General features: G+C 35.9%; 1 protein-coding gene and 1 pseudogene across 1 annotated transcript in view; one reads left to right on the plus strand and one right to left on the minus strand.

Annotated features, from left to right (window-relative positions):
- Positions 1 to 24183, minus strand: part of SWT1 (SWT1 RNA endoribonuclease homolog (S. cerevisiae)) — a 147069-nt gene that overhangs the window by 105121 nt on the left and 17765 nt on the right. Inside the window, exons 3-8 of the mRNA XM_006901321.1 lie at positions 21563 to 21621; positions 11514 to 12243; positions 4952 to 5011; positions 3700 to 3829; positions 2360 to 2461; positions 901 to 1089 (exon numbers count right to left, since the gene is read on the minus strand). Of these exons, the coding sequence (XP_006901383.1) occupies positions 901 to 1089; positions 2360 to 2461; positions 3700 to 3829; positions 4952 to 5011; positions 11514 to 12243; positions 21563 to 21621 (1270 nt within the window). The remainder of the gene's footprint in view (positions 1 to 900; positions 1090 to 2359; positions 2462 to 3699; positions 3830 to 4951; positions 5012 to 11513; positions 12244 to 21562; positions 21622 to 24183) is intronic.
- LOC102865099 lies at positions 5143 to 8924 on the plus strand (annotated as a pseudogene).

The raw sequence follows: 24183 nt of genomic DNA on the forward strand, positions 1-24183 counted from the left end.
CCATGACAAATAAAAGTATTAAGAAGAAAAATAATAATAGTAATAATAATATTTTTAAAAGTTTACCTCACAAACAACTGTGTATGCCCCTCCCTCCACAAACACATACACACACATATATACACACATACACACAAATATAAAAAAAATTAGGTTCCAGACCTAAAGTAATTAGAAAATTACTTAAATCTTTAAAAATTTGTAACCTCAGGGGGAAATCTATAGGCATTCAGATTCTGACAAACCTCCCTATTATAAATTCTGACAAACCACAAGATGAGTAATGCCTGCCTCAAATATATGAAGTGGTAGAATAGAAACTGAGATAAATTAATGGCTTCGTTGTGCAGCAATGGCATTTAAACATATTGATCCAAAGTACTGCAATATAAAGAACTAAATGCAGAGGGCAATTCAGTCTCTATCTGAAAATTAGAGATAATCTAATTACCCATACAGTTTAGGAGAAGCAAGTTAATAAAAGGCCTTCACAGAACATCTCAAATATGTTGCTAGGAGAGGTTATTCCTTGGAAAGAGTTATTATGCTTGGAAAGGTGGAGGATCTGGGAAAGAAAGGAAGATATCCAATGAGATGGATTGACATGGTGACAATAGCAAAGAGCTCAAGTAGATCAGAGCTAATGAGGATGGCACAGGAGAGAACAGGATTCAGGTCTGTTGTGCTTCAGGTAGCTATGAGTCATATTTGACTTGATAACACCTAACAACAGCAGCAAACCTAATAAAATATTCCCAAATCATCACGTAAAATATCCTGCTATTTTACATTCCAATAGTCACAAATTTTTAAACAGCTTTGCAATATTTTCTTCTATTACTTAGTTAATACTCAAACAACGTTAATTGATTAGGAGCACCCTAAGAGAACAATACTTACAAAGTTTTTGAGATGCAAGTTGTATTGATTGACCCCATAGTTTTCTATCTGGACTTCTCAGACTGTCATTGATGAAATGAACTGCAGGTATAGCTTTATGCTGGACATGCTTTAGTAGTTCTCCCGTCTTCAGTCGATCTAGTTCTTGCACAACAACCCAGGGAATTATCAAGACAAATCTATCAAAGCCTAAAAATTTAAAAAGATTTCTTACTCTCAGTCACAAAAGGATAAATACTGCATGGTGCCACAGTTGTAAAACAGGACTGACCTCAGGGTTGGGGGGAGACTGAGAAAGATGGGTTCAATAATATATACTGCCTTGAAACAGATGAGGGAGAAAACTGTTTAAAAGGGTATGTGATTAGGTATTTTTGTCATGATAGGAGTCCAGAGCGAAGGCTGTATAGTGGAGTGGACCTGGGGGTGAGGATTTGTAAAACAATGAAAGAATTTTTCTTTTATTTTTCCAAAAAGGTAGTGTACTAGGGGGGAAGGTTGGGAGAGGAGAAAAGTGCAACAATGAATGAATGGAAATCCAGTCTCTGTAAATTTTCATTGAAATTAATATTAAAAAAGAAAGAAAAAATTAGCAAATACTCATTGAGTTATTATGAGCAATCTTTTCCAATGTGATTAACTGCCTCTGAAAACCCTTTGGAAGATCAGCTATTAAGACAGTCCCAATTCAGTGGTACATAACAACATATCAATCAGCTGTAGAGAAATGCAAAGTTTTAGAGCACACAGTAACTAACATTAAAGAACTCACTATATAAAAAGAGAGAGAATACATAAAAACATGGTGGAGTGGGGTTTTTTTTTCTTTTTTTACTCATATGCCAAAAGCATGTGATAAAAAGAAATATTGCTAATCAAAGAGTAGTAAGTTTATGCTATCCACAAAGGGATTGTTGTTGTTGTTGTAGAGTCAGAACCAACCCATAGCTCACCCTCCGGTCGGTTTTCAGAGGTAGTTAATCATGTGGGAATAGACTGCCCATCATTCACCTACAGAGCAGCAGGTGGCCTTGAACTGTGTGACTTTGGGACTGCAGTGCAGCTTCTTGCCACTAGGCCTGGGAAAAGTAAATGTAGATTCCCAGATTAGCCTGTGGCCACCCTAAATTCATTCCAGTTCTGACTCCTGGCTGACCCTCTTATTGGGTTTCCAAGGCTGTTAACCCCATGGAAGGAGATTGTCTATCTTTCTTCTGTGGAGCTGCTAGTGGATTAGAACTACCAAAGTGCAGCCTTTGCGTTAGCAGCACAACTCACAATGAACTACACCACCAGCGTTCCCTTACTAACTTGTGGAAGTTCTTATTTACTTTAGATTATGATGCTTAATATACATGTTTAATAGCATATCTAAATGTGAATACTATTCGTACTCATAATTTAAAATCTCTACTCTAGTTAAAGAAAGTCATAATCAGTTAATATGTTTTATAAATACCTGGTATTTCTGTAGTCTTCAAAATTCTAACAAATTTGAGGTGATTCATTAGAATATTTGTGTCAATAACAATGAGAAGCTTTTTCTCTGAAGCAGTATTTTCTAGAAAAGAACAAAGTTATGATTTTAATATCTAATCATCATTTCATGAGGCAGGGAAACCTAGAAGAGCCAGAACCTGAAGGGACAGCCTTTGTCTTCTAGGTCTTAGACATTTTCCCGCATTGAGAGGGTGTTGTCTTATAATTTGTTATAACGGAAAATATTTGGGCTTTCCACCTGTCTAATTTCTACCTTACAAAGGTTCCAATATTGACAAGCTTTACTGTACCTGATGATGGACATATGTTAACTAAAACTTTTATAATAAAGGATTTTTATAGCTTTCTTTTAAAGAGAAAATAGCTTTAATACCAATTCTTAAGAAAAAGAATTGTAATCAATGTTAAATTATTTAACATTTATATTTATATTTTAGAATATAATTGGGGGAGAATTTTAAATGATAAACTGACTTATCATAATAACATGCTTCTAAACTTTGTCTTATATTAGTAGTAGCTGTATACTCTGGAATTATAAGCCAGTTTTAATACAGCTTGAGCGAAATATTATTGAAAAGATAAATATGGATAAACCCAAACCACATAATGCAAGATTATTATCTTCAAAGGCTTTTGTGAGGATCAAATAAATTAATACACATGGAAGAACTTAATAATTTAGAAAATGCCAAGTGTATTTAAGGCATATTACAACTTTTATGTATGCAACTGAAAACAGTATAATAATGAATTTTATATAAGTCTATCTTTATTTTCTTCCAGTCACAAGAACAACAAAAATTTGAAAATATAAAAAGTAAATGCATGAAGATAATCGAGCAATTTACATTTTTTCATTACTTCATCACTGCAGTTGTTTTTTTTCATCACTGCAATTGTTAAAAATTATGATTTCAAGGAAGAATAAAAAGATATGCCAATTTGTGCACCTTGACAAAAAAGAGATGCTATATCCAAGTGTATCATGTGTAAGAAATATAAATTATAAGACAAAATATTATACTTAATTCTTATAGCTAAGGCACTTCATTTTAGCATCTTTCTCTTTTATACTGGCATATTATTCTTAAAACAGAACAAAATGTATCCAATCTCACTGCCCGTTAAGTAGGTTCTAATTCATTTCAACCCTTCACTGGATTTCTGACATTCTAAACCTAATAGAGGAGAACACGGTCCATCTTTCTCCCTTGCAGCAGTTTGTAAATTGAAGTTGCTAACCTTTCAGTTAACAGCACAACACCTAGTGCACAAATAGTAACATATAAATTATACCCGCAGAAGAATGTATATCCTCTTCCACCAAGTCAATTTCCATACTCATTATCTCTCCAGAAGATGGAACCACAGGTAAATCCATGCTTTTTCCCACACGGGCTGCATGAAGCTCTTCTACTATCTGCATCTAAATTGTAAAAGGCTCATGATAAATTCTTTTAAATTATTTACTTTGAAAATTAATAAAAGAAAGGTAAAAGGTCACATAAGATGAAGTCTGTGTAAAGAAGACATTTACAAAAACATGGAGGCAGCATGAAAAAAGAAGGATTTACAAATACATGTAGCTTCAAAAAGAGTTCTATGTAAACTAAAGCAAACAATTTAACTTTTTTTTACAAATTAACTTTTGAGTCTCAGTTTGCTCATCTGTAAAATATGAACATTAAATACCTAGATCCTTTCAGATTTTGTGCTAATTAATAATATAAGCTTTGAGAAGCATTTCACATAAAACCAGGTACACTGTAGACTTTCAAAATAAGTTTTTTCTGGTTGCTAAGTTTTTTCCCCTTAATATTTCTCATATGGTTTATGAACCGTCAAAGATTTAAACTAGTTACCTAACATCAATAGGTATCAATAAACGAGCATATAATCTAGTTTGGTTCTTTATTCTTTAAAAGAGAGGTAAGACATTTTCTTCATTTTATCAAGAGGCACTGACCCAAAGATAGAAAAATATAACTGCCTATTACAAATAAAAAAGAACCAGTATTAATTCAAAGTCTTCTTTTAATAGAAAAGGTATTCTATAAATTTAATATTATTTCAAGAACAGAGAACATAAAATTCTAGCCACTAATTCTATCAGGGTCAATCAGGAAGTCCTGATTGGAAAATGAAGCAAGAGATAAGAGACATTTGTGTACTCAACAGATTTTTCTGTAAGACTGTTGACTAGGAAGACAAAGTAAAAACTTATTATTACTATTGTATAGTATTTTGTCAGCCTGAGGCATAAATTTATAAAAGCATGACAAAATACAAATTTTAGATAATATGTGGGCCACTGACTCCCTCCTCTTTATTCACAAATGATGAGTATACTGGAAACAATGGCAAAAAAGATGGTGTTAGTAAACGTTTTCCAGTTATTGACAGCTTTTTAAAAACTTACTGATTTTAAAACAGATATCACTGTTACTTTCATCTTACCAAGCCTTTATAATTATTTTTATATTTAAAGTAAGAACTGTTTAACTTAATTGCATTAAAAATATTCAAAGTAGATAAGTCTATCAGTAACCTCTTCATCTGTGTCTTGAGCACTTTCAGGTGACATAGAAGAACAGGAGGCTTCAAGACCCTGGAACAAAAAGTAATTTCCTTAGTTAAGAATGAAGCATACACCAAAAGCAAGGTTTTCAGCTTCAGCACTATTGACAATGAGTTACTAAGTAACTTTTTGTTGTCAGGGACTGTCCTGTACATTGTAAGATGTTTAACAGCATCCCTGGCCTCTACATACTAGATGTCAGTAGCACCCTTCCCCCCTATCTCCCACCCCTGCAAGTAGTAAAAATCAAAAATAACTCCAGACTTTATCAAATATCCTCTGGCAGGCAAAACTGCACCTAGGTGAGAGCTGTTATGGGGGGGGGGGGGGAGCCAGTGAAAAGTTGTAATATATAGAATTTCCTTTTAAAATACATGAATGATTTAAGGAAAATAACTGTATGCTGAGGAATTAGGGCTCCCTGGGTAAGGGACTGCACTGCCAATACAAAACCAGGCAGTGCAAATTTACCAGCTACTCTGTGGGAGAAAGATGGGCAATCTCCTCCCATGCCATTTACTACCTTTGAAAAGTTGCTTGAATGGCAGATATAAGGCAGTTCCAACTCGACAGTAATGAATTTTAGGTGGATTTTTTGCGGCCACGTGGATAGAAAGGAGCTCTCTGGTGGTCTAGTAGCAAAGGGCTACACTGTCACTTCAAAGGTTTGAATCCACCAGCTGCTCCACAGGAGAAATATGGACAATCTCCCCAATTGTGATTTACAACCTCTGAAAAGTTGGATGGTCAACTAGGAATTGTTTCCAACTTGAAAGCAGGTAACAGCAGTGGGCAGAGTTGTTCTACTAATCCAAAGGTAGCCCCTCTCTGGCAGTTCGAATCCACAATGTGGGAAACAGATGGGCAATCTCCTCCTGTGCAATTTACAGTCTCCAAAAAACCTACTTGAGGGTTAGCTATGAGTCAATCCCAATGCCATAGAAATGTCTCAAGCCATGATAAATGATTGAAATGTCTTAGAGTTTCTTCATTCCTACACATTTTCTAAACATAATCAGATTCCAAAGATAAAGCTATATGCCATTTTAAAATATAGAAAAGAACCTTCAGTGGTGGGGTATTTTCACCTGTGAATAGGTGAACCATTTTTAAAGTTATATGAGAAAACAAAAAGACAATTTTTGAAAATGATAATATAGCAGAGAGGAAATGGCTGGAATATGAAGTCCTATTTTTAAGTAGTTAAGAGCACCAAGGACTAGAGGTAAGTAGAAAGGTCTTGAAAGCTTACAAGTGGCAATTTTACATAAGCTTTTTTTTTCCCTTAGTGGGTGAGACTTGTAAAACTTTGAATTTGAGCTCAACAAAAGCACTACTAAATTTAAAAAGTCCTGAAGAGAACTCCAAAGTCATATGTATTTCAAAGGAAGCTCTAAGGTTAAATGCTAAACTGTTAGCTAAAAGGTTGGAAATTTTAATTAACTCACGGCTTGGAAGACAGGTCTGACAATCTGTTTCTAAAGGTAACAGACTTGAAAACCCTATGGGACATTTCTATACTGTATACAGGGGCTCACCATGGGTCAGAATTGACAACTGAATGGCAACCAAAAATAATTTATGGTAAAATGACCCATAAGCCTAATGCCACCAAATAAGAGTGAAAGCAACCCTTTATTAAGCAGAATACACTGTCCCATAAGTTTCCAAGACTGCTATCTTGGAATTACAGAGGTAGATTTGCACATTATTCTCCCATCGAGCAGCTGGTGAGTTTCAACTGTCAATCATTCAGTTATAAGTGGATTTCTTCAACCAGCAGCGCTACTTGGGTATAAATTCCAGATTCTTTTTAAATAAATATATCATATGCAGCAATGTAGTACTAGGAATTCAGTTTTCATCTTAAATAACTCAACAGCACTCTTCATTATCAATTGTCTCTGAAAACAAATAAAAGTCTCAGTGTGTTTTTAATTGTTCCTCTTCCTCTCCCATATTGCATTTTTTTTAAATTTTTAAGTTAATCAAAGCAAATCATTGTTATTTAATCCATTCTGACTTGTGGCAACCATATAGGATAGAACTACCCCACAGGTTTTCAAGGGCTGTAAATCCTTAAGTACCATAAGATCTCCCAACTTCATGGCATTATATACAATGGCCCTCTGCCCTGCCTGGAGAGAATTTTCTTTTATCCTATATAGTCTTCAAAACTATGCTTAAGTATCTCTACCTTAAGCAAACCTTTCCTTAACTCATCCAAATATTTATATTACCACCACATTCAACTGTTATTTAAGAGATGTGGAAATCAATACACAATGAAGTCATAACATCTGCACTCAACTGTTACTGTTGTTGTGTGTAGAAGACTCAATTGTTATTGTTGTCGTGTACTGTCAAGTCAGAACTGACCCACAGCTGACTCTCCACAACTGCCTCTCTTTTCGGAGGCAGTTGATCGCACAGGAGAATACCCATCCTTCTCCTGTGGAGCAACTGGTGCATTTGAATTACGTGCCTTGAGAATTACAGCACAACTTCTTGCCACCAAGCCACCTTTAATTGTTATTAATCTAGTATTTATTCAACATATTGCAAGTATAGTTATTTACTCAACTTTCTTCTTTCTGGGCTGCTAACCAAAAGGTCAGTGGTTAGACTCCACCATCCACTTGGAGGAAGATGGGCAGTCGCCAGTTGTAAAGATTTACAGCCTTGGAAATCTGATGGAAGGTCACCAAGAATTAGAATCAAGTCAGAAACAGAGGATTTGGTTCTTTTTTTGAAAGGAACCTAGAAAATTTAGTTGATACTTGGCAAACAAATTCGATTCCAAACTGTGTCTTTACAAAGCATCACAGAAATAAACACAGAAAATCCAGGTGGAAGCCCTGCTAGAAATCTCAATCTCTCTCTTACAGAAGAGCAGCAGCATATGCATTACCCAGCACTGCAAATCTCTTGCCATTGGATTTTAAGCATAGTCCAAAGCAGCACTATCCAATTCAAAAATGGCAGCATCCACTCAAACATAGTGACACACTACTTTGAAAGTGTCTCTCCACCAAAAGCTTGCCAATAATTAGTGTAATGTATTTAGCCTCTGAAACAGGTCACTATGCCACTTGAGTCTCTCATGCCATGTCTCAAAACAGTAATTTTTTCTGTCCTGCATACTATGACAAATCTACCAAATGGTAAACGCTTCTGGTCTGTTCTTGTTTTGCTTTGTTTAAATGGAACCTTTTTTGTTTAGACGAGCATTTAAAAAGCAAGTAGTTGCTTTCTTAAAATAGATTATTTGTAGGGCCAGGGAAGCACCTGCTGCCATGCGGGAGGAGGCCGAGGCTACATCTTGAGAGAGGCCCCGGCCCCTTTTCACCTGTGTCTGGCAGAATCAGTGTGAGAAGAAGAGGCAATCCTTCCCTGTTGCCCAGATAATTAAAGCGAGTTTTGGCCAGATCTTTGAGCACACACTGAGATAGTGTAGAGCCAGGTGAAAAGCACAGACTATGGTGCTGAACCAGATTAAAACAAGGAACTTAGTGGTTTGGCTCACAATACTCCAGCACAATGTTTTGCAGGTCCAGTTAGAGAGATGTTTCACTGGCAAGCCACAATTATGGGACCTAATGACAACCCATATGAAGGTGGTATATTCTCTTTTTTTTTTTTTTGGTATATTCTCTTTGGCAATTCATTTTCCAACAGATTACTCCTCCAAACCACCTAAGGCTGCATTTACAACAAGAACTTATCATCCTAATATTAATAGTAATGGCAGCATTTGTCTCAATATACTAAGATCACAGTGGTCTCCTGCTTTAACTATTTCTAAAGTTCTTTTATCCATTTGTTCACTGCAGAGTGATTCAAATACAGATGATCTCCTAGTGCCAAAGACAGCACAGATCTATAAAACAGACAGATAAATATCAGAGCATCTTGGGAATGGACTCAGAAGTATGCCATGTGATGCCACCTTCAAGTCAGAATAACCTGCATAATAGCTGGAATAAACTTTAAATTACTGTTAAAAAAACAAAACAACATATTATTTGTAGCCTGGTCACTATCTTTATTTCCTTTTAAAGAACATGACTGACTTCAGGAAAAGAATTAGTGAGAAAAACAAAGCCATAAATACAGTGTTGAGACAACAGTTGTTAATAATAAACCCAGGGTAAGAATGCTTTACTGTTGCTCTTGTACTGAAATTACTTTAGATCAGGAAGGTTGCCATCAGAGATACTTTTAAAAGGTCTTCATTCCAATAACTTGTATTGTGATATGAAAAACCTTGATAATTGGTTTTTCTATCCATGCTCCCAGTGGAGGTTAAGTCTCTAGTTCCTTAACTGCAGACACATGGTCTTATAAATCATCAACAATTGTGGGAACAATATAAGAGAGTACTATCCACACTGTGAGGTGATGGTGGAGGTAAGGTGAATAGGCTGAGGCAAGGTGTAACCAAAACAATCTTGAAGATGGAGGCATAGTTTTACTGGCTGGATATCTGAATGAAAAGCTGACCTGTAACGTTGAGATGGTTTGCTGTATGACTGAGGAAACCAGAAGTGAATTTATTCGTGCTACTGAACTGAACCTGGACTTTTATTAACTGAAGAATTATATCTTGTTGTTAATCTGGTTTGGGACTCCTGGACTAAACTTGGACTTGCACTGTGGGATATTCTTTGCACCTTCCCCAGCACCCCAACCTATTTCCCTAATATCCCACAACTGTGAGTAAAGTCTGTAAATCAAATTGAAATGAACATTGGACCCAATGATTGGTAGAAATAGGTGCAATACCATGTGGGGTGGCATGTCTGTAGCTATTTGCTTAGTACTATGGATATTATTGATGGGGACTCAATGACTCCTATGTTGTATCTGTTCCTTATTCAATAATTGGGGGGGGGGATGTATTTTCCCTACTACTCAATAAAGGTGTTTTGTATCTCTTTAAATTTGTGTATTAATTATTATTTTTTTTTAATTTTGTGTGTGTGTACCATCAAATCAGATCTGACTGGTACAGGAGGAGATTTTTCCTCCTTCTCCAGCAGAGCATCTGGTGGATTTGAACCACGTACTTCTAGGATTGCAGTTAAGCTTCTTGCCACTAGGCCACCAGAGCTCGCCTGTGTATTAATTCTGTATAGACATGTGGTTATGAAATTAAAAGATCCAGAAGATGCACTATGCATATTTTAAATATTATTTCTTAGAATTCAGAATAAAAGGAACACTAACTAATGGCAACAATTACCATTTAACTTTATGGCAATGTCAAGTTCTTTTCTTTCATTCTACTTTACAGAACTGGTTCTGAAATACTTTAAAGAACTAGAGTGCATTTCCTCTATGAAAGTAGTAAAAAGAATGAATTTTTTACCTCTTTGGGTACCATCAAGATCATTTGAACTACACACCTCTCTCCCAAGCTCTTCTAGTCTCCTAAGATGACCATTTTCTCAAAAGGAGCATCTATCTGACTTCTGTAATCTATAGTTGCAAGACCTCACACTAGACCTCACACAACCAGTCTTATTCATAAAACAATGATAATTTCTGAAGTTAAAGTTCCAGTGTCCTAAAAGATCTCTTTTCAGATCATGTATTTTCCATAGGAACAATGCCATAGAGAATAGTATCTAAAATGAGTCCACACATAGCCATTTAGGAGCAAAATGTGCCAATTTTTTAGGCTGGATCTCTGTACAAACATGTCCTTCTGTCTGAAATATCTCTAAGAAATCCTGATGGTGTGCATCAGGCTGCTTAATCAAGAGATCAACAGTGTGAATCTACCAAGCACTGTTAGGAAAAAAGATGGAGAGTTCTTAATGTAAAGAAATTTGATGGAGGGTCACTATGAGTCTAAACTTACTTGAAAACAATGGATTTAGTTTCAGTTTGGAAAATGTCTTTGCTTCTTCTATTCCACCCCACTTCATTCACTCTTTAGTTTTCAGTTTAAAAGCTACCTCTTTTAGTAACCCTTTGTATAGTCCTTTTAAAAATATTCATTAATCCTCTGTTGTGATATTGGAAAGAATTATGTGATACTTGAAAGTTGAACTTGTTTAATTATATCTCTTTGTATAAATGCCTATGAAAACAGAAATTTTATGACCCTTATAATCTGTATTATTTCACTCCAAGACATGGTGCCACTATAAAGAAATAATGTCTTAAAGGAATAAACTCTTCAGAATATGAACCCATGAGGGTTAAGTACCTGGAGTTAGAGAAGAGCTTAAGGGTTAATGGAACTATTTGTCTCAAAGGATTAGATGTTAAGTGGGTTTTTTAATACCGTTTTCACCCTCATATTTTTATATATTCCCCTTTGACTACAGGTCTTTGACATATGCTAGCACTCCTTCTTAAGAAAGATGGCTTTAAAGGGGAGACAGGGCAAAATAAAGGGCCTAAACTTGAATCAGCCATCTATCACCATGATCAATAATGATAGTATTTATCAATAGCAACTCAAACTTGATGCATTAAATAAACTTTGGAAGAGTATAATCCTTATTTCATAGTATCTTACCTGGGTTATATTTTTACCAGGTCTTGAATCATTTTTTTCTTGACGCTCTTGACGCTTCCTTTTCCACTCCTGAATAGTTTTATATATAGAATCTGTAAACAAATATTCAATTTTATGCCTATTCAAATTCAATGAAACCTGCGAGTTGTCTGGGCATTCTCTTTTCTCTTGCTTATTCTCTAACTTTTTAGGACCTAAACTGAAGACTTTTTCTGCTACAGCCTTCTTTTGGAGGGTTTGGTGGGGTTTTATTGGGATTTTGAAACTGATCTTTCTTCTAGACTCGAATATTTCTTTAATGATCTTGTTCGTAGTATAATCCTGAGACGATTCACTTCTCTTGTATTTCTCTTGTACTTCGGTACTGTCTCTAAATTTACTGTTCTTTTCTTTCTTGAAGTCTTTCATCTTCTGGCTCTGAGGAAGTAAATGAGGCCTTTTTATATCACTTGTAAGACATTCAACGTTAGGTTTCACATCTTTGGTGATCTTAGGATTGCCAAAGTTTGTAAGTTCATGGTCAAGCTTACACTGAACATTTGGCAATTTAATACCTGTAAATTTTAAATCTACACATTTATTTATATCTGTCTTGGTTACACTTGACGAGAGACTCTGTGAAATAATTTGATGATCATTTGAAAATAATGCTTCTTGAAGTTTAACAGGTCCTTGAGGTGAAGAACTGATTTTTATCCTTTTTCTTGAAGCATCACCTTCTACAGTGAATCTGTAAAAACACCACAGAAAACTAGGTTATATTACATAAACATAATGTTACTCTGTACAGTTTTCCAATGCAAGACAAAACTGGGTTGACATGAACTTCAGAAAAAGTAAAAATTACTACATTAAACATTAAGAATAAATTGGAAGGATTAAGCAACAACTATTTTGAAATTACTAATTATGTGGGCAAAAATAAATTTTATATACATATTTAGAAGGGGTCATGGTACTAGGGATATTGTAGCTAATGTTAGATGGATCTCAGCTGAAAGCAGGGAATACCAGAGGAATGTATATCTGTGTTTCACTGACTATACAAAGACATTTGACTATGTGGATCATAACAAACTGTGGCTGACTCTGAGAAGAATGGGAATCCCAGAACACTTGATCCTGCTAATGCAAAACCTATACCTGAACCAAGAGGCAGTCGTCAGAACAGAGCAAGGAAACACTGCATGGTTCAAAATTGCGAAGGGCATACACCAGGGATATGTCCTGTCTCCATACCTGTTCAACCTGTATGCAGAGCAGATTTTCTGGGAGGCTCTATGAGGAGGAATGTGGCATCAAGATTGGTGGAAGATCTATCAACAATCTGCTTTATGCAGATGACACAACCCTCCTTGCTGAAACTGAGGAGGACCTGAAGTGCTTGCTGCAGAGGGTCAAGGACTGCAGCCTCCAAAATGGATTGAGGCTCCATGTTAAGAAGACAAAGATTCTCACCACTGGGCCAATTGGCAGCATCAGGATGGATGGTGAAGAGATTGAGATTGTTCAGTTTTAATTTGCTTCGCTCCACAGTCAACACTCTTGGCACCAGTAGCCAGGAAATTAAAAGACATATTGCCATGGGAAAGTCTGCTGTTAGGGACCTTTCCATGGTATCTCTCTGGAGACTAAGGTGAGTCTGATACAGGTCATAGTCTTTGCTATCACCTCTTATGCATCAGAGATTTGGACAACGACTAAGGAGGAGAGAAGGAGAATTGATGCCTTTGAGCTGTGGTGCTGGAGAAGAGTACTGAATGTACCATGGACTGCTAGGAAAACCAACAGATTCATCCTGGAAAGGGTTAAAGCTGGAGGCTCCTTGGAGGCAAGGATTCTGAGGCTCCATCTAACATACTTTGGACATGTTGTAAGGAGGGACGGGTCCTTGGAGAGGGACATCATGCTTGGGAGGGTGGAGGGACAGTGCAGGAGGGAAGGCCCTCTATGAGGTGGAATGATTTAGTGACTGGTGTAATTGGGATGGGCGTGTCAGAGACAGTGCAATTGGCACAGGATAGAGCAAGGTTAGGGCTGTTGTACATAGGGTCGCTATGAGTCACAAACGACTTGACAGCACATAACAACAACAATATACTTTCATATATACTATTGTTGGTGATGGTGTTAGGTGACACCAAGAAACTATAATTCATAGCAACCCTCTGAGTAATAGACCTGAACCCTGTCCTATTCTGTTCCATCCTCATGATCTCTGATACACACTTGAGCCCATTGCTGCAGTCACTGTGTCAATCCATCCCACTGGGGGGTTTCCTCTTCTTCATGCCTCACCTTTCCAAGTACGATATCTGCTTTCAAAAAATAGCTTCTTCAAGAAACATACCAGACAATATACATCCCAAATATATTAAAGACAGAAGTAGAAATTATTATTATTTAGTTGTTGTTATAATTGATATTAAACCAATAAAAACTCATAAAGTGGCTCACTGAGAAATTTCTAAGTTTAACAGTAGTGGATGAAATTACAAATTAAAAAAAAGTGACAGTATGAGATTATTTACCTAAAAAATATAACATAAAATAATAAAACTGAAAGAACCAAGAGGTGATATTTGCTAGATAGGTGATATTGTTGTTACGTGTTATCGAGTCACTTGTAATTCACAGTGACTCTACGTACAACAGCTCTGAACCTTCCTCTATCCCGAGCCAATTTTATTGTCTCTGAAACACCTACCTCCATTACCCCAATCACTGAGTCAATCCATCTCATCCAGAGACTTCCTCTCCTGGGCTGTCCCTCCACTCTCCCAAACATGATGTCCCTCTCCAAGAACCAGACCCTCCTTGTAACATGTCCAAAGTATGTCAGACAAAGCTTCAGAACCCTTGTCTCCAAGGAGCAGCCTGGTTTCACCCTCTCCAGTACGAACTTATTTGTTCTCCTAACAGTCCATAGTATATTCAATACTCTCCTCCAGCACCACAGCTCAAAGGCATCACTTCTCCTTCTATCCTCCCTAGTCACTGTCATAGCAAGTAACTGTGAAGACCAATGGCCTGGATCAAGTGCACCTTAGTCTCCAGACTGACATTACTGCTCCTCAGTACTCTAGAGAACTCCCTGACAGCTATTTGCATTAAAAGCTCATAAAAAAATACTAAGATTCTTGAATAGAAATCTATATAGGGGGAAAAAAATTTACTTCTATAGTAATGATACAAGCTAACTACAACAGCAACATAATATTTTTCTTCTACTAAACCTGTGAAATGGTAGACCTCTGAAAACCATAAGAACAATAAAGGAACACAGAAAGTTTAAGTTATAATATTATTGGTACAGCCCAGATTGGCAGCTAATAAAAAAAAGATGAGAAACAGCTGCAAACATTCTTTGATACTTAGAACAAGGAATGTACAAAGTACAAGTGTTGAAAAACCAGAAGTGGTGAAAAATGAAATGGAATGCATGACATTGACATTCTAGACATCAGTAAAATGAGATGGACTGGCTATGGCCACTATGAATCAGACAATGACACGGTATGTTACACCAGGAATGAAAAAAGAATTACAGTATTGTATTCATAGTTAAAAAGATAATTTCAAGTTCTATCCTAAAATACAGTATTGTGAGTGATAGTGTATTACCCATATGCATACAAAGAACATCTGTTAAATACGACTATTATTATACGACCAACAGCTAAAGTCAAAGAGGAGGAAATTGAAGATTGTTAACAAATTTTTAATTCCAAAACTGAACAAATATGCAGTTAAGATACATTAATTATAATCAGTGACTGGAATGCAAACAATGAGAAGGAACAGTAGTCATAAAGTATGGATTTGGTGAAAGAAACAAGGCTAGAAAGAAATAATGCACTTGTGTGCACTCAGTAATTTACTCATCCATCATAAAGACTTCCCCACAAAAAAAAAAACAAAAACAAAACCAGATGACAACTTTACACATAGACATCACCAGATGGACTGCACAGGAATCAGAATGACTATGTCTATAGAAAGGATAACTGGAGAAACTCAGTATTGGCAGTCAAAACCAGACTAGGTGCTGAATGTATATCAAACCATCAATTACTCATGTGGAAGTTCAAACTGAAGCTTAAGAAAATGAAAATTAGTCTATTAGAATAAAATTATGACATCAGAAGGAAGAAAAACCAAAATGATGTCAGAGGAACCCTGAAAGTTGCTCTAGAGTATCAAGTAGTCAAAACAAAGGGAAAAAATGTTGAAGTAAACAAGTTGAACGGAGGAATACAAAGAGCAGTTCAAGAAGACAAAGCAAACTGCTATAACAGAATATGCAGAGACCTAGAATTAGAGAATAAAAAGGGAAGAACTAGCTCTTCATCTCTCAAGCTGAAAAACAAATATAAGCTCCAGTTGTAATACTAAGAGATGATAGGAGCAAAATCTTGAATGATCCAGGAAGCATCAAAAGAAGATGGAGGGAGTATATAGAATCACTATACCAAAAAGAACTGGCTGACACTGAAATATTTCAGGAAATACCATATGATTAAAAGCCAATGATAAGAAAGTAAGAAGTCCAAACTAAAATAAAAGCACTGGCAAAAAATAAGGCTCCAGGAATCAATAGGATATCAACTGGCATGTTTCAAATAATAGATGTAGCCCTGGACTCACTAACTAGACTATGCCAGGAAATTTGGAGGACAGCTGGCTGGCCAACTAACTGACGGGAAGAGATTTATATTTGTTCCCATTCCCAAGAAGGGTGATCCAGGAGAAGGTGGAAATTATCAAACAATTTTCATTAGTATTACATGCAAGCAAAATACTGCTGAGAATCATTCAAAAACAGCTAGAACTGTATATAAAGAACTGCCAGAAATTCAAGCTGGATTTAGAAGAGGCTATGGCACCAGAGATATCATTACTGAAATCAGATACAACCTGGAGGAAAGCAAAGAATACCAGAAGAATGTCTATAGTTGTTTTATTTACTATATAAATATATTTGACTATGTGGATCATAACGAATTAAGGTGGAGAGGCAGCAAAAAAGAGGAAGACACTCAAAGAGGTAGACTGACATAGTGACTACAGCAATGGACTTGAATGTGTCAGAGACTGTGAGGATGGCACAGTAGAGGACAGGGTTCAGATCTGTTGTTCACAGAGTGGCTATGACTCAAGCTCCACTTAACAGTACCTCACAACAACAAGAAATTATTAAAGATTTTAAAAATTACATTAAACCCTGGGGGTGGGGGTAAGGAGAGAGGTGTAAACAAACTCACAGCCAATCATTTGATTTTATTCTTGGTGATCATATGTATTACAGAATTAAACTATTTCATATGGGCTTCCTTAGCAATAATCTTTAGAAAGCTGATCATTAGGACCTTCCTCTGTGGAACTGTTGGTCACATCTGAAACACTAACTTTTCCAAATGTTTCGTTGTTACATCCCATCAAGTCAACTATGACTCACAGCAACACAGAACAACAGATCTGATGGTGAAACTGTCTCATGGACTTTGGGCATGTTTCCAGGAGAAGCCAGTGCTTGGAAAAAGACATCAATGGGACAGGTGGAAGGTCAGAGAAAGAGGGCAAGGCTCTCAACAAGATGGGCTGAAATAGTGACTGCAGCAATGTGCTTAAGCAAATCAGAGTTCATGAAAATAGCAAAGCATAAAGCAAGGTTCCAGTTAACTAACAGCTGAGTGCAAAGTGCTTATATATATCCAGGGCCCTGAAATACTGACAAGAGATTATAAAATGGACTTTTTCATATGCTGCTAGAGAAAATACAAAACTATATAACTGGTTCATAAAGAAACTTGGCAATATGAGTTAAATGTTCCAAAAATATTCATATAGTTTGACTAATCAGTAATTTCTTTTTCAGAATTCTTAAGGTAAAAGTATTAAAAATTGATGAAAAATGGAATAAAAAGAAAATTAATATAGGATTATCCATAACATCAAAAACTTAAATACTAGTTAATTGTTAAGATTTTGGAAATTACTTAAAAAATACCATGTATTCAAATTATAGATGTGATGTTATTGGTAGGTACCATCAAATGAACTATGACTTAGCAGCAACCCTATGAACAACAGATCTTAACTTGTCCTATCCCATGCCATACTCGTGATCTCTTAATATACTTGAGTCCATTAAGCTCGTAGTATAAATCCATCTTACAGTCTTTCCCCTCTTTGTCTGACCACTCTCCGCCTTTCCCAGCATAATGTCTTTTTCCAAAAACTGGCCTTTCCTGACAACATCCCCAAAGTATGTGAGGCAGTTCGACCATTTTTGCCTCTAAGGAGCACTCTGGCTGTACTTTTGCAAACACAGACTTGTTTGTGCTTTTGGCAGTCCCTGTTCGACTTCTAGATGCATGGGACATAACTGAAAAGACCTTGGCTTGGATCAGGAACAGATCTTGGTCTTTAAACTGACATTCTTGCTCTTTAGCATTTTTAAGAGGTTCTTGAGAGCCGATTTTCCCAATGCAATGTCTTTTAATTTCTTACTGCTATTCTAATAGGTACTGATTTTCAATTTAAATAGCGGGAAATTGTTGACAACTTCAAGCTTTTTTTTAATCTAACCACAATGTTGCCTACTGGTCCAATGATGATGATTTTCTCTTGGATAGATGTGATGGTTAATGATATTTCAACCAGGCCAGACCATGATTCCCAGAATTATGTGCTTATACTCCATTTTATTCTTTTACATAATTATTCTCCATTTTATGTGCTGTAAACTCTAATCTCTATATGTTAACGTGGCAACATTAGTGTTAAATGTATCAAAAACTACAACTTTAGGAGAGGACACCAATCAAATTACACCTTTATTCAAGTCACATTCTTATTCTGATACAAGTGTCCTTAGGAGTACAACCTACAATCTATGTATATATATGTGTGGGAGAAGAGGGGTGTAGGCAGATATATAGAACTCTGGTAGTCTTATGGTATGAATCTGTACTGCAATCCCAAAGCCATGTAGTTCAAATCCACCAACTACTTCTTGGAAGAGGGTGGGAAATCTCCTCTCATGTGATTTCTCCTGAAAACCTGCTGGAAGGTCAGCTGTGGATCAGTTCTGATTCAATGGTACACTCAACAACACACATACACACCACTAACAAGGCTCATTATCTGGCCTCTGGATACACAGACTTGAACTTTCAGCCTGATATCTGACCTGCCAATTTTGGGATTCACTGGCTTCTGCAGCCTCATAAGTTAAACTGTTGCTGACCTGCCACTTGTAGGTTCATCAGTTACAACTACGTGAGTCAGAAGAAGCCTATAGTTTGATGCTTGACTCACTGACTTGGAGCTTATGATCCTCCACAAATGTGTGGGCCATGAAATAAGCCATATATACATTTAGCACTGGAGCTCTGATACCTAGTGGTAGGAAGCTGCACTGTAATCCCAAAGACATGTAACTAGAATCCCCCAGCTACTCCACAGGAGAAGGATGGGCAATCTCCTAACATGTAGTTAACTGTCCCTGAAAATCTGCTGGAAGGCCAGCAGTAAGTTGGTTTCAACTTGATGGTACACAACCAATAACATATATTTAATTGGTTTTGTTTCTCCAAAGAACTAAGCTTAAAACAATGGACTACTCATTTCAAATTATGCTCATAAAAGGTTTTTAACTATCTGACAAAACAAATTCATGTATTAAGCAGAAAACATGCTGTAAGTTTTAAAATTATTTAAAATGTCTGCTAAGCACTTATATTGCTATTTTGTTCTTTACAAAAGTTACAAATCTAGACATTTATGTAATAATGGCATTAACAATTTTAAAAAGTACAGTAAAAGGTCAGGGGGAAAAATGTATGGAAATGATAGAAGTAGCCAAATCTATGTTGTTGTGTGCTACTGATTCCATCTATCAGGTTTTCACAGGCAATTAATCCCACGAACCATGTGCCTTTAGGACTGCAGAACAATTTCTTACCACTAAGCCACGAGAAATACTTTGACTTAATTAACATAGACTTTGAAGACAGAAAGTGAGGGGGGAAATTCAACCAAGTATAATGTATTTATTTAATTCAATAAATCCCTAATGGTTTATAAATGGTTTATAAAATTACACTGTTGTTGTTAGGTCCCATCAAGTCAGAACTGACTCACAGCTGACCCTCCAGAAGGTTTTCAGAGGCCGTGACTTACTCAGGAGGAAACTGCTCATCCTTCTCCTGAGGAGCAGCAGATGGATTTGAACCTTTTGCCTTTGGTATGGCAGCAGAGCTTCTTACCACTAGACCACCAGAGCTCCCTATACTTGACAAATGCATATTGAATACAGACATTTAGCTCACTGTTCAATAGAAAACTGTAAATATATAATTCCTCAAACAAGACATTTATAGAATATAGAAATCTATTTTGAAAACACCTATTTTACACAGCAATTTTGTATTCATTAAAATTAACCTTTTATCAATAAAGCACTATTGTTTAGATATTTTAAAAAAGACATTTATAGAAGAAAAACTATGAACAACTCAGGAGTATTTTCATGAAATGTACTACATTTTGCAGACAACAGTATCAACCACACAGGATTTCCAGACAAAAGCTAGAAAATGTGCCCTTAAAAGACAAACAGTGAAAAGTCAAAAAGTGTTTTGGAAATTAAAACTAAAATAAATGATGCAAGGTAAAAGGTATTAAAATTCTGCCTAGAACTACTTAAATTAGTTAACACAACATGAAACTTGTCATAGAATACATTTCAATAGCTAATGATATAAAAGTAGTATATCAAAAGTAAAATAACAATAAACAGAAGACAATTGAGAAGAAAAACAAAACAAAAAAATTCAGAATCAAGTTTTTATTGGCTGTTTTAGGTGTCGTGGACTATGACTCACAGCAGCCCTAGGAATGAACACCACATAGAAATCTTGCCATATCCTGTGCCACCCTAATGCTTGAGCATTAATCCTTGCATGCACTGTTACGGTCAATGTGCCAGTTCATCTTATTGTGGGTCTTCCTCTCTCTGACCCTCTATTTTTCCCCAGCATGGTATTTTTTTCCAAGGACTGCTTCCTCCTAACAATGTGCCCAAGGTCTAGGAGATTACATTTCATCACTCTTGCCTCGAAGAAGCATCCTAGACACACTTCCTCCAATATAGAATTGACTAGCAGATAAAATTTGTTTATTAGCAGAAAGGAATTTGACTTGAAGAGTTTTTACTTACAGATTTAATGCTATTTTAAATGTCTTCCCATAATTCATATTTTCAAAGAAACTTTCATCCTATCAACTACACCACTGTCATGAATTAAACTGTTTAGGACCTTGATTTACCCATGTTAGTGGCAAGCAATTCCTTCACCACTAAGTTCACTTATATTTCATCTAAAAAATGAAAAATTTTAAAGAAGAGTAATTTTCACTATTCATGTCATTCATTATTCATTAAGTTCTCAAGTTAAAGTCACTTACACATTGGTCAATACAGTTTTAGAACTCTATCAATTCAATGAGATATATATTCCCATTACAGACACTATAGGGAGACCTGGTGCACTGTAATCCTACAGGCACTTGGTTCAAATCAACCAGCTGCTCTGCAGGAGAAGGATGCGCAATCTCTTCCCATGTGATTTACTGACTACCTGCTGGAGGGTCAGCTATGGGTTGGTTCTGACTTGATGGCACACTACAACAAATACTGTGGAAGGATAACTTATCCAAAATTTCTAACTCAGACCCAAAGCTACTCCAATAGCTTATGTAATGATATGTGTATTTTATGTGTTTCAAATTCAAATTACTTGACAAAAACTACAGTATATTTTAAAATGGCATTCACAAAACATAAAGTTTGATAGCCTTTATTTTACACTAAATTTATAGTAATATTGTAAAACTCAATAATCACAGCCAATGCCATAACTATAGCATTTGCATGCAAAATCATACTAATCTAAGGAACTAATGAATTTTACAAATGTATATACTTTGTTTCACAATTCTAAACCAAAAAAGCAAAGATACTGCAGATGAAGAGAAATTACCTTTGGAATTCTTGCTTTCTTTTTGCATTACAACACTGAGTATTGATATGATCTGGTATCTGTAAGAAAACATGTCAACCATTTATATAATGCAGACTATGTGAGTACATGTTAGGAGAATTCACAGGCCGTACTTTTTCTATACATATCTTAGCAAGTAGGCTCATAATCATTTATATCCTCTCAATCATCTTGTGAGACAGATATTTTGTACTTTGCAGATAAAACATTTAAAGCTTAGAAAGAGTGAAGTTATCTTGTTAGGAACAGTGTGACATGATTTAAAACTGGATATGATTCTTTTCTATCATCTTATCACTGTGCACTCTGTAGATTCAGGGTTAATCTTGAGAATAAAAGAGAAATAAAACATAGTCCTTTTACTAAAGAGTATAGGGTAAAGCACAAAGATGAAAAGTATAAAATGATATGTACAATTAGTTAACCTAATACATGAGGCTATGACTAAAATGTCAAGGGAGGCTCTGGTGGCACAGTCCCAAGGTGTGCAGCTCAAATCCACCAATGGCTCAATGAAGCAAGATGGGTATTTACCTCCCATGAGATTTAGTGTCTCAGAAACCTTAGCGAAGGTCAGGTGTGCATCAGTCCTCACTCAACAGCATTGACTGTTTTAAATGTCAAAGGAGAAGAGGCAAGAGTCCTAAAGTAGTTAAAAAATACTAAATTCCAAAGAGGCAAAGGAATCACCACAGTGAACAAAATACATACTAAAGAATGAAAAATAGAGTAAAAGAGAAGGGCATTTTAAACTATAAATGTTAGTGTAAGAAGCTGGAGATGGCTGGCATAAAGGCAGCACAGAGAAAATAACCAGACACAGACAACTCTTTCAAGGAAGGAAGAGATGGGGGAGGGGGCGGAAAATAAGGGCTAATCAAATTTAATAGGGTGCTGAATAAAAAGTAACTGACAAAATAAAATAAAAAGTGACTGACATAATTTCAAAAGAAAATACGATAAAATCTGTGCTTTAAAAAGGTTACTATGGCAACAAGTAGGTGTACAGGTGTAGTGGTTAAGTGCTTATCTCTTTCTGTAAAGATTTTACAACATTAGAAACTCTATGGGGCACTATGAGTGGGAACTGAATAATAAAGTGGAAGAGCAGTTTATAGGAGAAAAAACAAAACCCAGTATGTAAAAACAGTATGCAGCTAATAACAAATATACACATTAAGTTGAATGTAGTAAGCACTTCACCATTCACTCTGTATTACTTTGTCTAATCTGTTCTCATTGTTTTCCATTATTTGCATTAGAATGAAAAGACTTTGGCTCTATTGCTATACACAAATCTGTGCTGTTGGAGAAATAATTTAACTTGCTAGTTCTCAATTTCGAAACCTAAAAATGCTCACAATATAAACGCCCTGGCTACCTCAAAATGAGCTTGTGAAGATCAAATATAACCATATGTATAAAAAACACTGTTGTCTGTTCCTACAAGGAAGGATCTATCAGAACATGAAAGAACTCTGAAAAATGTTTTTGAAAAGGATAAGGAGAAAAACGAAACAGTAAATTTCTTTCTATTGGCTATCAAAAAGTGAGTATAATATTAGGGGAGGAATGGAAAATACAAGGAGAAAACACTGCACCCTAAAACTTTAATAGAGACCATTTTTAGAATTAGGTATGGAATACAAGCACTTACCAATTTCCTTTTTTCTGAAGAAACTGATCTTACAGGATATACTATACTAGTAGAACTTGCTGAGGTTTTTTTCTCTTTCTTGTCCTACAAGTACCATTTGGGGAAAAGAGATAGATGAAAATAAAGAAAATAAAGCACAGTATAAAAAAAATAACATTCTTTTACCACTATCATTATAAATCAGCATTTTTTACAAATCAGTAATAAATTTCAGAGACGAACAATTCTAAAACCACACTAACTCTGGCTTGAAAATGGAAGACTCAACTAGAAACGAGGAGACTTAGATTGCCAGGATACTTAGATTGGCATCAGAGATGACAAGAAAACAGGTATTAAAGCTAACAAGTCAAATAATAATACTGTGAGGTAGTATTAGTATGGTGAGATTCACTAAGGCATCTTCAATAAAGCAGTTATGAATGGAGTTGTGTCTCCTCCACCTCCCAAAATTATGATGACTTTTTTAACTCCTGGTAACTCTAAAAGTGACTTTGTCTGAAAAGATGGTCTTTGAAAATGTTAACTGTTATATTTACATGAAGTATTTAATTGGTGGTATAGTGGTAAACACTCAGCTGCTGACCAAAAAAAAAGCTTAAATCCACAAGCTTATCTACAAGAGAAAGATATGGCAGTCTGCTACTATAAAGATTACAGACATGGAAACCCTAGGAGGCATTTTTATCTATTTTTCAGGCTACTCTGACTTGGAATTGCTTCAACAGCATACAACACTGTTGTTGTTAGATGCTGTCAAGTCTTAGACAACTCATAGCGACCCTATGAATGAAAGGCCTGAGCACCATTCATAGAGTTTCCAGTGGTAAGCCATTTCGGATGCCACTCCTGCTTCCAAGCTTGTTTTAATCGGGAAGTGCCACCGTCCACCATTGGTAACCATTATCATATTTGGCATTTCAGTGTCACAGTGTTTAGCATA

The sequence above is a fragment of the Elephantulus edwardii genome, unplaced genomic scaffold (genome assembly GCF_000299155.1).
Source record: "Elephantulus edwardii isolate Elephantulus edwardi_28Jun2011 unplaced genomic scaffold, EleEdw1.0 scaffold00318, whole genome shotgun sequence".
Taxonomy (NCBI): Eukaryota; Metazoa; Chordata; class Mammalia; order Macroscelidea; family Macroscelididae; genus Elephantulus; species Elephantulus edwardii.